The sequence below is a fragment of the Pholis gunnellus genome (assembly GCF_910591455.1).
Source record: "Pholis gunnellus genome assembly, chromosome: 7".
Taxonomy (NCBI): domain Eukaryota; kingdom Metazoa; phylum Chordata; class Actinopteri; order Perciformes; family Pholidae; genus Pholis; species Pholis gunnellus.
In genome coordinates this window covers 3,864,985-3,878,689 of record NC_136533.1, presented here as the reverse complement: position 1 = coordinate 3,878,689, position 13,705 = coordinate 3,864,985, and the positions used below count along the sequence as shown (strand labels likewise).

At 41.3% G+C, this 13,705-nt stretch overlaps 1 protein-coding gene across 1 annotated transcript; it reads right to left on the bottom strand.

The window, feature by feature from the left end:
* Positions 1–822: 822 nt before the first annotated feature.
* On the bottom strand, positions 823–11,640 carry rassf9 (Ras association domain family member 9). The gene is made up of 2 exons (XM_079163695.1): positions 11,504–11,640; positions 823–3,303 (listed from the first exon to the last, which is right to left on the bottom strand). The coding sequence occupies exons 1-2, from the start codon at positions 11,548–11,550 to the stop codon at positions 2,037–2,039; spliced, it is 1,314 nt and encodes a 437-aa protein (XP_079019821.1). The 5' UTR covers positions 11,551–11,640; the 3' UTR covers positions 823–2,036.
* Between the last annotated feature and the right edge of the window lie 2,065 nt (positions 11,641–13,705).

Genomic DNA, 13,705 nt, shown 5'->3' with positions numbered 1-13,705 from the left:
TTGACAGCAACTAATATGAGAAACAGTGCAGGGAGGTTCTGTATCGGTTCATTATGTATGCATGAATGCTACTTGAGAACGGCAGGTGCCTCAACATGTCTGTCAATAAAATAATGAGGTGAACCGAGTGTGTTACTGGTTTTGAAGGCCTCCCTTGAACAACAGACTCAAGTTATTCAACATTCCTTTCCTTTAACGTTTCCACCAACTCAAGACGGGTCGGATTTGCATGTGAATAACATCCAACATAATGCCTTTTTTATTCCAGCTTGGTGCGTATACCTGTTGGCGAATCATGCTAGAAATACCATTAAAAAAAACCCTGTTCCATCAACAAGTGAGGCACCGGTGTAAGAGTGTTCACATTGTAAGATCTCTGGCCTTTCATGCTCGGTGGAGTTACTTAGTGGCTTGAAGCGGTGAAGGGTGAGGGGGGGGGGGTTGTGTGAAATAGATATCCTCTGCTTTTCCAGGAGCCAGCCCCGCTCTGCCCCGAGTACAAAGTGTTGGTCTGTCAGCAGGGCCTTGACAAGAGGAGAGTGCTCGCTGTTGTTTGTGCCTGCCTGCATGGCGACCATCTATGACTGATTATATGCTGCAGTGACGGGAAGGCTGCTCTGTGCTAGCTGTGTCATTGCTCTCTGGTGACTCGGTGCTTTGAGGAATCTATCAAATTTAGCCCCTTGACTTGTGTTTTTCCTCGTGGTTTTACCATTAACATCTTCTAATGCCGCAGCACTGTTTGCTAAGATGTGTTCAACGTTAAATCATCAACGCTTTGCACAAACAACTGACTGATTACTCTTAGTGACATTTGCAGTATTAGTGTTTATTATGAAAGTTCAAATGTACATTTTATTTTATCACAGTTTGTTTTTTAGCATGATTCACACATACGGAGCTCCGATTTTTTGTGTTGTTTTGGCCCCGAACATGATGTGTTGGATCAGATCTGTAGCAGAAGGAGATTATTGTATCAGAGGGGAAACGGTCGTGATAAAATCTCATCCGTAAAATATGATTACATGATAAATAAATATGTTTTTCTGTTCTTTTATCAAATTGTCTTTACAAATTGTGCCCGTGTCATAAGAACAATCATTTACAGGGGTTGCAGCAGCATATGTACAGTGTAGTTGAGAGGAATGTTACATTTTCAACAAATCTTAAACTTTACATCCAAAACAGTTAACTATCTGTTTTAATATAAAACAACATTGTTAATAGATTTAAGTGTGTTCAAAGAAGTGCAGCTTCATAAATAGCTTGAGAACTTGGAAGGGAAGAGAAGCATATATTCACCATAATTAAGAAACCAAAGAAACAAAAATCACTAAAGTAACTCAGCCTGGTGCACCTTAGACATGGTTGTGCTGAGGAAATAGTCTTTAGGAAGAAATGTACACTTAAAAGTGGTCATACACAGTGATGGACTAGTCGATGTACACATAGCTCCAGCTTTGTGCGTTGTATGTATCATCATTACACTTGAGTCACAGACAGCATCCGTACACATTTTCAGAACATTTGCAGCTTTTTTTGAAGGTATTAAAAACTTCCCTCAAATATTTTTTTGGTCCATCTGGATAAAAAGAAAATAACTTGTTCACAGAACAAATCATTGTTCTTAACGTGTTTTCGAAATTGTTATTCATATTTCAATCCAAAGTGATTTTTTTTTTTATTTCACAAAATTTTTGAAATACCCTCGAAAATGCAAAGCCAATCATTTCCATTATTGGATCAGTCTGCTGATTATTTAAATTTCAGAAAATATGCCTATTATAATTGAGTCTTTGGTAACATCCTCTTATTGTTTTTTACGAAATCTTAAGATATAAACTAACATATACTATATCATATTTGGATTAAGAAGCTGAAATAAGTAATTGTTTCAGTTCTAATAAATTACCTTCATTTGTCGTAGAATATTGCCAGGATTCAGCTCTGTGACTCGGTTGTAATGACGGCACTTGACAGGCACAAACTGGGTCTAGTGCACCCAGAACAATGAATTGCAGGGTCAACCGGGTTGTTCAAACGTCTGTGTCCAGCGGGGGAGGGAAGTCGAGACATGGTGACAGCGAGTCCTGACTGTGTGTGGAGCTAATCCCAGTGTCTGAGTCTGTGTCTGTAACGTCTAGAGGGGACAGGCTGTGTTTGAGTTTCACTGTCTGTGAGACGCTGCACTGAGTCTCACTCTTCGGATGGACCGTACTGGACTCCTCTTCTTGTCCTCCGTCCCCAATTTGCAGTGAGCTCAGCTGGGCAGCCAGCTGCCAGCACTCCTGATCCTTAGAGACCAGCGTAGCTTCGTAGCACTTCAGCTGCTTGTCTATTTCTACGGCTTGGTTGTGAAGGGACACGCCAGTGAAGAGGCTGTGTTTCACCTCATCCTGAAGCCTCTCCAGTTCAGCGGCGCAGAGCGATTTCTCCGTCTCCGATGGGATCAAGGAAGCAGCCGCGGCTACTTCCTGTTCGCCATCCTTATATTGGCTCTGAGGGAAGTCGGCCTTCCTCAGCTCAGCGTCAATGTCCCGGGACAGCTTGAGGATGAGCTCCTGGTGCCTCTGAACCTGCAGCTCCAGCTGTTCGACTCCGTCGCTGGCGTACAGGTACTCCTCCAGCTGCTCGTCGCTGTATGCCCCCAAACTCTGACCACAAGCCTGAGCCAGTGAACTCTCACGCTCCGCTTCTCTCTGCACTTGCAGCTCAAACTGCTCGATGTCCAAATCCAGCTCCCTCACGCGTTGGATCTGCTCCTGGATGGTGTGGTCCTGGTTGAGGATAAGCTGCACCATCCGGTCGATCTCGTCAGCACAGAGAGAGGTCTTGCTCTCCTTGTGGAGCTTTTCAAGCTTCCGGAAAGCTTTCTTCACCATGCGCTTTTGCCTCTCCACCGGCAGAGGCTGGGAGCACGGAGCACGACCGTGCTCCCATCGCTTTGGCTTGACCCCCTTGGACTTTCCACCCTTCTTGGCGGACTGAGGCACAAAATCGCTGGTTTTGACCAGAGAAAACTGGATAAAGGGTCTCTGGTCACCCCAGGCATGCCAGAGTCTCAGGATTCTGGTGAGAGGAGGCAAAGCTCTCTCAAAACCCTTCCACCGCTCAACAAGACAGAAGTCTTTGGCCTCCCCGTGCAAGAGGCGCTTGCTCTCTGGGATTGACTTGTGATCATCCAGTAACGCCAGAATCATATCTGCACATGTCGTGTGCTTCGTTACTCCACAGACAACCTTGTCCTCGTTGCAGACTGTAACCTGAATCTCCTTTCCTTCCACAGGCTCGGCATCTTTTGTCCTAGTGAAGAGACAGAAAAACAAAGCTCATACAGCGATTGTGGCTTGGGGATGAAACATTGGAAGTCCGAACACCTCAACAGATACTCGCAACACACACAGAAGTCATCAACTTAAACAATACAAATGTTTTAAAGTACTTTTTAAACGTATCTAGCGACGTGGGTCCCTGAATGGTGATGTTGGTTTGACGTCAGTGGGTCTTCCCCTTTGGTCCGGACTTACATAACTTATTAGACGGATTGTAGAGCTGTCTTCGATTAAGGAAATTATTCCTAGACCAACACTCCACTAAAAATCACACAAAAGCCATAAAAATGTTGTGCGGACAGTCATGCTCCCCAGAGGATAAAGCCCTACTGACTTAGTTAATGCCCTGAAGTTTAATTTACCCACTGAAATATCTCAACACCTACTAGACGGTTTGTGCGTGGTCCCAAGAGGATAAAGCTTTTCTGACTTTGCCTCCAGTGCCACCATAAGGTTGACTTTTGTGAAATGTTTCCAACACTATTGGATCAATTGTCATGGCACAATCATTTATGTAGTATAGCATAAGCATACGTTTATTTAGAGAGAAATAATACAATATTGAGATATATATCATATTTCAGGGCACAGCCTAAACATATTGAGGTATAATTTATGAACGATATTGCCGAATACTAACCTGACTCATTAATGAGATCCACCTCTTCCCAAGTTCATAGACACTCGGGAGCCCACTCTCAATGCTCTAGGACCTTCCAATCATCTAACCCTAACCCTAACCCTTATCCTGTTTTGAAGAGCTTTAATTTTGGAATCCTACATCAGAATGTCCCGGTTATTTCGGAGTGAGACCTTGAGGTGGTCTGCTATTAGCCTGTTGTAAATGTATTTTGTAACAATGCACCATTTTCTCTAAAATCTCATTTGAAATTAGACAAATTGTCTCATGAATGTGATTTGAAGTGAGATCATTAATGAGATCCACCTCTTCCCAAGTTCCTAGACACTCGGGAGCCCACTCCCAAGGCTCTAGGACCTTCCAATCATCTAACCCTAACCTTAACCCTTATCCTGTGCTTGAATTAGAAAATTGTCTCATGAATGAGATTTTACCTTTCTTTACATTCTTTACATACCAGACAGTAGAGAAGTGACAGGAAATGAGGGGACAGGGAGGAGGGGTGACATGCAACAAAGGTGCCCTGTCAGACTTCAACCAGGGTATGTTGAGATTACATGGCAATGTGTCTTCAACACAGGCACAGCCCAATTACATTGTTTTTAACCATATTTGGTCGATGATTAGTTTTTTGTAAAAAATGAATCTTATAAAAAGTTATGTTGAATGCAAGTTTTACATCAGCAGTTACAGAGCTATAAACACAATGAGTAATAGACAGACTCTTACTCATGCTTTAAAAGTCCTTTCACTTTTCTTTATTTTATTAAATAGACCCTATGTTGATGGTTTTCCATTAGGTCAATGAGCAGAGTACTACATTTGCTCATTTTGTGCTCCCTGGCTTGATTCTATTAGTATGTTAGTCATTGTCTTTCTCATCCCTGATGATCACTTAATGATTCAGTTCTGAGCTATTTAACCCCAAGGCCCTCATTAACTTTTTGTCTGGACCGTAAAACTTGCTCAAAAATGGACCTCTGATGGGCCGATGGTATCAATTTTTTACATGCTTAATGGACCACCGGTAATATCCAGGACCTAATATCCAGTCGTTAAATGATAGGCACCGGCAACGCAGACGTCCACGGCGCGAACGTGTAATCAAATAAGAAGTACGTAGATAACTTTGCCAGACATTTCAATTTGATTTCAAGATAAAGAATGTTATTGTTAATATGACAGAAATGTTTGCTATATTCTGCAATTCATTTGATGTATTACACTGACTGATGTGCTGTAGCTGACTTTCAGTCAATTACTCATAGTTAAAGTTAAAGCCTACTCTGAAAGCAAAACAAAGAGAAGTGACATATAATACTCCTGTAATTGCAAACAGTTCAATCTCAAGAGAAACTAGAGAAGGATGATCTATATAATATCACTAGGAGACAAAAACTGGAGCTCCTCCTCTGACAGGGAACTTTAAACTGGTTGAAAAACCGCAGACCAACATTCCTTCACCCCCAAAATCAAACTTAAACTACTTTTAAACTTTCTAACCCTAACAGCAATAAATCAGAATTATATGCTTGTAATTCTGGTTAATGTCACGTTTCATCTGCAGTCCACAAAAGGGATTTCAGACGGCAAACTCTGACATCAGTGAGGGAGTTGAGCTGCAGCTAATCAAGACGCTGTTTAAATCATCTGACAGAAGTGAAAAGAAACCACAAGGCCGAAATTCTGTTTTAAGCAACAGTTGTTTTCAAAAGGATTTTTGCTTTGAAAGTCAATATGAGGAACTTTTAACTGGTTATGAAACACTAACACAATCTAATACTGATGCCTGTGTATGAACTTCATCAGTGAGAGAATTGGCTATTGCAAAACTGAAATAAGTTATTTATTATCACAATAATTGCTGATAGTTTTCTGTCAATCAGCTAATTGTTTCAGCTCCAGTGAAATTACCTCCACGGGGCCTCGGGCAGCGATCAGTCCGCCACGGACACGATCGCTTTTGTCCACAGGGGCCGCAACACAAAATGAAAGTTCCTCGTGGTAGCTTTGAGCATTTCTTTAAGCTTGCATTTCAGTTTCTAAAGTGAGAGCTGCATTCATGGATTCGTGCACACAATAGTGTTATCTATAGAACATTTACAAAACATGAATACTATAGATGTTCTGCCTGGCTATCAAATGTTTGGTGTTATTCTTCACCTTGGTATGTAGAAGTGCTTTCACATGTGACCCTTGCATCATGTAACTGCTGTGTGTTTATCTGTAGAGAAAACCTTGGCTCACAGCAGCCTACATTAACCACTGATCGTCACGAGGGAGGGTGGACAAAAATACACATCCTCTGAAGATGCTACAGATACAACCCGCCTGCACGCCAACACAAGCAAGTGAGATGTATTAAGAAATACTCAAGCGGGAGAAGTTAAACGCTGCATTATCTCTCTGTTTGCTGATTTTACTGTCTGATACCACTGTGTTTTGGTTCCCACACGGCACAAAAACACACAACTGGGGCATTGTGTAAACCGGCGGTGAATAAGGTCTCAGGAATGCGATACGTACGCGACAATGCAACAGGCTGGTTAATGGTTACGGAGACCCTTGGAGAAAAACGAGGCAAAGCAAATACCTGAGCTGTGCACAAGCCAAACAAATTCAACATGCCTCAAGCGATCAAAGACAACGACCACGGCGACTTTGACCTCAAGAGTTTCAAACCACCACCTACTCAGAAACCCTGCAAACGCTACCGCAGATCAGGAGAGAAAACAGTGGGTGGACACACTGAAGGCCACACCTGTATACAAAAAGCTGTGATGAGGGGTCGGATGTAGAAAGATGGCTTTGTCCTAAGGTGTCAAAAAGCTTGCGAATGTGCTGCACTGCAATACATGGACGGGAGGATGGATCATAGAATGAAGGGGACAAAAGGGAGGGAAGACAGGATAGAGAAAAGAGAAGGAAAAACAGTGGAACGTACAGCATATTTAAACATCTTTTAAATACCCGGAGAAGTGCAAACACTAACACTGTCCCTAACATGTGTCTGTATAGTCATATCTGAACATACAGGTGAATAAACACGCTCTACAGACAATTGGATATTTCAGAGAGGGTGACCCAAGCCCTCAGCTGTGCAGGAAGAGGGTACAGCAAGGCGGGGAAACACCTGTATTTGTCCCGGGCCACAATCACCAACGCTCACACAACATCCTGCCCCCACAGCTCAATGGACAGAGGGAGGAAGGGGAAAAATGGATTCATTATGGTCTGTTTTCAACTCCACACTAATGGGAAGAAAGTGTTGACATATCTGCAAATCTAGGCCTGGAACAACACTTTTCATGGATAGCAGTAGTAAAAAATGAACTTCATGTCCAAGTTGAAATATTTAAACATTTCTCAGAGGCTGAGCTGCTTTGGAGCTATAATGTCAAAAATTGCATAAATCTTCGATTTGGAAGAACAAAAAACGGACTAACTGTTGAGTGGCAATAATAAACTTCAACGGCATCAAAAAAATGAATAAACGGACGTACATTTCCCCCTGTGACGCCACAAACGATTTGCAGCTTTTCCTGGAAAATCTAACTTTCGGCCTAGTTGTAACTGACGGGCGGGGCAAGCGACAACCGCTGACTGCGATAGACTGAGACACGCTCCGATCAAGAATACACAACCTGTTGCACATTTGTCTCTTAAGAACCTCGGCACCTCCTTAATGGAGCAATGATTCACAGAACTGGCACCAAGACAGCAGTTTCAAAAGAGTTACCGGAATATTTTTTTCCCTTTTGAGCTGTTTGTAGGTTGAAAGTCAGATACCTTTAAGACTAAAAAACGTTATCACTGTCAATAATCAAATCATTGTCAAACATTTTGATGAGATTGGCATAATAAGTCTCTTAGCTTGCCCTAACCCTCTCTAGTCAACTCCCTACCAGGACAAACACAAATACCACACGCACCATTGGGCTGATTGCATCGCAGCTAATACGTTCATAAGGGCTGTCACTTTGATATTCATAGTTTGGGATTAGGCTGCGGTTCCAGACGCCACACATGAGGGTGGACCTCATAGGGCACAGCTTTGGGGTGATAATTCACAAAGCTAACAAGGATGTTGTGATGAACTCATGATTGGAAATGTGTCAATTAGGACTTACGATGATTAAATATAAATATTTCATTATAAAATGTTATCGTGCGGATGGATGCTGTGAAGTGAATAACACAGGACGGGTTAAACCTCAACATTTCACACTCGAGTGAACCCAAGAAACCTGAGCAGACCTGCTTAGCTTCAGCTTGAACTTACAAGCTGAGATACTGAGTGAGACATCGGAGGTGCGGGAGGAAACCACATTTCAATTATATGAATTTCTTTAGAGCTCTGTCATGGTGGCAGGGCTCTCTCTTCCATTGTAATGCTCATAATGACGACCTTGTAGAGAGGAACAATTCTCTCTGTGTAATAAATTAGCAAACTACAAGTTACCACAGAGGACTGCATGCTGCTGGTTCAAACAAGTCATAACAAATGACAGAATTATAGCTTTCCACTGTCTTCTCAGATCAATAGTAATATGATAAGGTGATGCATTTATTCCCAACAGAACAAAGCTGTTGTAGCATATTTATCCTGTTGCCATTGCTGTCAACAGGTTCTGACTTTCTATATATATAATTATATAATAATATATAATGTATATAATTAATTACAAATTAAATGTTTACATAATTATTATCTTTTTCATTGAAAAACATGCTGAAATGTTGGATGGTTTTTGTGCAGGAATCCGTGTCAAACAAAGATGTTTCCTTCAGTCTGTAGAATATGACACATCGGCTCTGCAGCTCGACAATATTTAATTTAAAATGTATCTTTTGTATTTTGTAACACACATCGCCTTAAACAAATGTTGCGCCCCCTGTGAGTTGAAAATTGTCATATTGCTATCCTGATAACACTTTGATATCTCGGATAGGGAAGGTGTTTTCTGTGTCTGTTTATTATAACAGAGAACACGAAACACAGAGCATGTCGCAGAGCAGATAACGGACAAGAGACGCTTCCTCTCTCGCTCTTATCTGAAAGAGAGGATGAGGGATCAGCGAGGAAATAACATCATTTCTCTATCTGCATATGTTGATCTCTGGGATGAGTCTCACTCTGATAGGCATCTGTGCGCAGAGACACAACACACCCTTCTCTTCCCTTCCTCTGTGACACCACCCACCCTCTTATCCCCCCAGCAGGTCTGTGAATCACCAAATAAGCTTTCGCTCAGTGAAAAAAAAAACAAGTTGCTTACTCTCTTTCAACACAATTGCCATCATTTGTGTTAACCAAACAATTTCGGCAGCTAATTGGCCCCGTGCACAATGCTGTCACGCTGCTGCATTGATTTGGTCCCACGTGACGCTGGCTGGTAATTTTAGAACCATTTTAAAGTCCTGTACGTGCTGGTCCACTGTATGGACGCCAGTTTGACGCCTCGACGACGCACTGTGATTTTTTTTGATGGCTACGAGCATTAAACAGCTGTAATCAGCGCCACAATTACTCTGAAGTGAGACAAAGTTCTGAACCGACTGCGACTCCACATGTAATTCTTCTGCAAACATCCCAGAGCGAGTAAAAGCGAGTCTCTGAATTCAAGCGTTTGACATATCTATAGATCTGAACATTTGAGGTAATTATAGGTGCTGTGGTGGTAATTACTACACAACATGAAGAAAATAAGACGGCCACTGTATCCACAGGAGACCGCCTCAGTCAGACTGTTTTGAAGTTATCAAAGGTCTGTGATGTGAAAATACATCCACTCTGCTGCGGCTGCCACTGTCAAACATTTCTTCCCCCAGTAATTTAGCATAAAAGCCTGTTTTTATTTCTGAACTTAATCCAAAGCCTTTTCCCGCTGAGTTCGGTGGTAAATGAGTCTTAAGTAAAGCTAATGAAAACAGTTCTTTACGCACAATTAAAAACCTTCCTGATCCTGGTCTTGGCAACATGAATCCTGTCTGCACCCTGCGAGGGATTGGCTCGTGACCTAGATACCTCCAAAAAGAGAAACTCTTGTTTACCAACTCTGCACTACAAAAAGTCTGCAGTCAAGAGTCCAAATAGAATTTGTGCACCAATAACGGTGGGCAGCTTGTGGCTCAGAAAATCTAATTTTCCCACCTTTTTTGAAAAGCTGGGGCTGGATCTCAGCTGCAGTCATGCGGCACATCAAAAGGCCACGATAGCCACTCGGGGAAATTGCTGAAGGAAATTATACGAGCGCTGATGACAGGATCTCTGAAGTCAAGATGTTCTTTGACTCTGGTGTCCCGGATGAAACGCGTATTAAATAAAAAAGAAAAAATCTTTGTAGTAATTACAGAGGAGAGCAGAAGCTCTTATAAATTGATGTACAGTATAGTGTACTTTGACAGGAATGAGGCCCACTATCAAAGGGCATATTTTTCTCTAACTTTCCATAATGGTAATAGTCTGATAACTAACACCTTCTCACACCAGTTACATTTAGAGAGAATGTCACATTATGTGGCAAAACTATGCTTTAAAACTCCCCCTTAATCCTTGATGCACACACACACACACACACACACACACACACACACACACACACACACACACACACACACACACACACACACACACATGCAATACTGCCTTAAATATTGACAGATAAACTTCATCTTCATCAACAATGCTCCCCGAATCCCAATGCAACATGCTGGTTGATGTTGGTTTAAAACAGTAATGGAAGTGTGTTAGATGGTGTGACGTTAGGATGGGCCCAAGTGGACACTATTATTAGTTTTTTATAGTTTGTGTAGAATAAGAATATCATTTTTTAATGACTATTTTACACCACCCGCGAAAAAAAGAAAACCACGATGGACATGGGTTTGCATTTTCGAGGGAATATTTAGTTAATGGTACCTTTTGATCATTTTATGTGGGTTTTTCTTTGAGAACAATGTTATTTATTGTGGTGGCATTCTGATGGGGACTCACCTATTTGACTTTGTCGGTCCCGATACAGATACCTAGGTTTTGGGTATCAGCCAATACAGAGTACTGATCCGATAGATATAAATATTGTCTGATATTGTCTGATATTGTTATCCCCCCCCCCCCCCCCCCCCCCGCCCCCCCCCCCCCCACACACACACACACACCACCTGGGCCCCAATGCAACTAACCTAATATTCCTTTAACTTTAGATTGTGTCCCTGTGGTTGTTCATTGTGTTTTAATGGTGCATTAGTTTTACTCTGAGGTGTATTTCATGCCCCACCAGTGTCACCATGTTGCTATAATACTTTGATTGCATTTGGACTGTAGCCAGCGGTATCCGTCTCAAATAACTTGGATGTAAAAACAAAACTTCTTTCTAAAACATTAGTCTACTTTGCCCCTCGTGCAGCTCGCCCATATATCCAGTGCGTAATTCTCCCTTCATAATGATCGAACTCGGAGAAAAAAACCCCACACACACACACGGAACAGGTTTCCCGTCAAGAAACGTCCCTCTCCTCATCAAATTACCTGTTTTTCTGTCGAGCTTTCAGGAAGTTTTTTCCAAACGGAGCCATGACTCGGGAGCGCGAGGGGGAAATATAGACCAGCAATTCCGAAATGCGTTACAGCCCCAGCATGGCAGGACGTCGGACACTTTGTGGAGTGTTTGGGGAAAAGTTGAAGGGTGTTCCGACTGCAGCGACTCTGTCCGCCCCATCCGAAAGGCGGAGGGAGGTGTTTCCCACACTGCGCTGACATGCATTGGTGTATGTCTGCCCCCTTCCCTTACACCTGCAGGAGCAACCCGAGAAACTACTACCGACACACCGAGAAAGTCACATTGTTCAGCGAAAACAGTAAAACATTGGGGATTCAAACTAAATACAGTAAATGACTTAATGATAAAGTCAGATTAAAGACATTATTAAATTGAAGGTTCTTAAGGGGATATGACATTATGGTGTAGAAAGTGTAGGAAAAAAACCTTGAAAGTACCATATGCACAAATATTCTAATAAAAAACACAGATTTGACATATTAGTCATTACAGACAGTGCAGTGAACCCACTTCTGCACTTTTATTTGTTTCTTTTATCAGGCTGATCTACATATCTTTCTAAAAGTTGAATGAAGAGGCAAAACCAAGTCCTGTAAACATGATGATGCGGTCTCAGTGAGCTGCAGCGCAGGACAGCAGAGGACTGAGAGTAAGTGGCTCTCCCTGCTGGATTCAAACGATAAAAGATGAAATTCAGACATGAGAGGAATGCAGCCTGCTTTTACTCCAGTCTGGCTGGTCTCTGTGCTCGAAATATCTTTGGCACAACACGCATGTTTTGAAGCAGCTCCAACTGGGATATTTTCTCCACATTTAAAGGATATAATTCTCTGTGGGGAACAATTAGTGTGAAACGTTTGATTTGATTTGAGAGAATGTGCTGACACGCCTAGACTTACTTGGTGGCTTTAAATCAAAGTGGATTTGTTTTTGTGATAGTGTACCACATTAATAATACAGTGTCAAAGCCAGAAAACTGTTGTTTAATAAACAGTAAAGCGAGGAACTGACTTAATTATGTCCTGGCAAAGTATGCTGCCGAGAAGAATGCTGCTAGTATTTAATGTATAACATTTATGTGATTGATTGTTTTGTGCATATGAAGTTCAAACTAAAGCAGACCAGACATAAGAGAGTAGCATACTGTATGTGGTGAAGTGATGTGATATTACTGTATGTAGACATTGCATGAACTTAGTCTCTTATAACATTTATATATAAAAAAATCCAATCCTGTAACAGGAGAGGATCTAAAATGGATCCTTGTGGGACTCCGTAGTAACTTCCGTAACATATTACGATATTTGTAAAATGATTTCAGGGATGAAGCCAGCATTTTTACTTTTATTCGTTTGTGTTTGTTAAGGAGCTGTTCACGTTCCTCTTCTGTCTTTATTTGCAATATTTAAGAGTGAAATCCTCCCTTGTGGTCCATGGAGCAGATCAAATTATGCATATTCAATATTTAGCAGTGTTGAATTGGAATAATAATAAAAATAATTAAAAAAAAACTGAAATTATAATTGTTTTAACTGCTGTTTCAGCTCAAGAATTTACTTTAAACTTCGAGTTAACAACATGGAAGGTGTCCTTTATTTTAAAGTTTTTTTATTATTTTATGACCACTGAGCAAACTCACCACAAATTATTGTGAAGGAGAAGGTGTATTTCAAAAGAAACTTTATTTAAGAGTGTCACTAACATATTACGTCTATGTCAAGGATCATTGATATAAAAAAGTTTTAAAGAAGTATAGGCGGTGCATTATTTCTACTGAGAGGGTTTAATATGGACAATTCAACTTTCAAATAAGAATATATTTCCAGTTATATATATATATATATATATATATATATATATATATATATATAACTGGCTGCTTATTACTATGATTATACGTCTTAGGTTGGCTCTCATTTGCTTTGAAAGTCTAGACAATCCCCTGCTGCTTTGAAAAGACACATGATTTGTAAAATAAAAAAAGATGTGGTGGAGCCCGGCTTCTCCAAATAGACACAAAAGAGTGAATCTTCGTTGTGCATCCTCCCACATCGCCCCTGCATCCCGTCCCTGGGAGACTAGAGCAAAACAAACCTCAGACTGTGTGCACCCATGAGCTGAAATAACCAAATCTCTCAAAGCTTGACGCAAAAAAAAACAAACAACAACAA

Bases quoted from the DNA above. Each gene is read 5' to 3' on its own strand.
- rassf9 (XM_079163695.1), bottom strand. From the start codon at position 11,550: ATGGCTCCGTTTGGAAAAAACTTCCTGAAAGCTCGACAGAAAAACAG. The intron at 3,304-11,503 runs GTAATTTGATGA...TCTCTTCACTAG, and splicing joins AAAGCTCGACAGAAAAACAG to GACAAAAGATGCCGAGCCTG.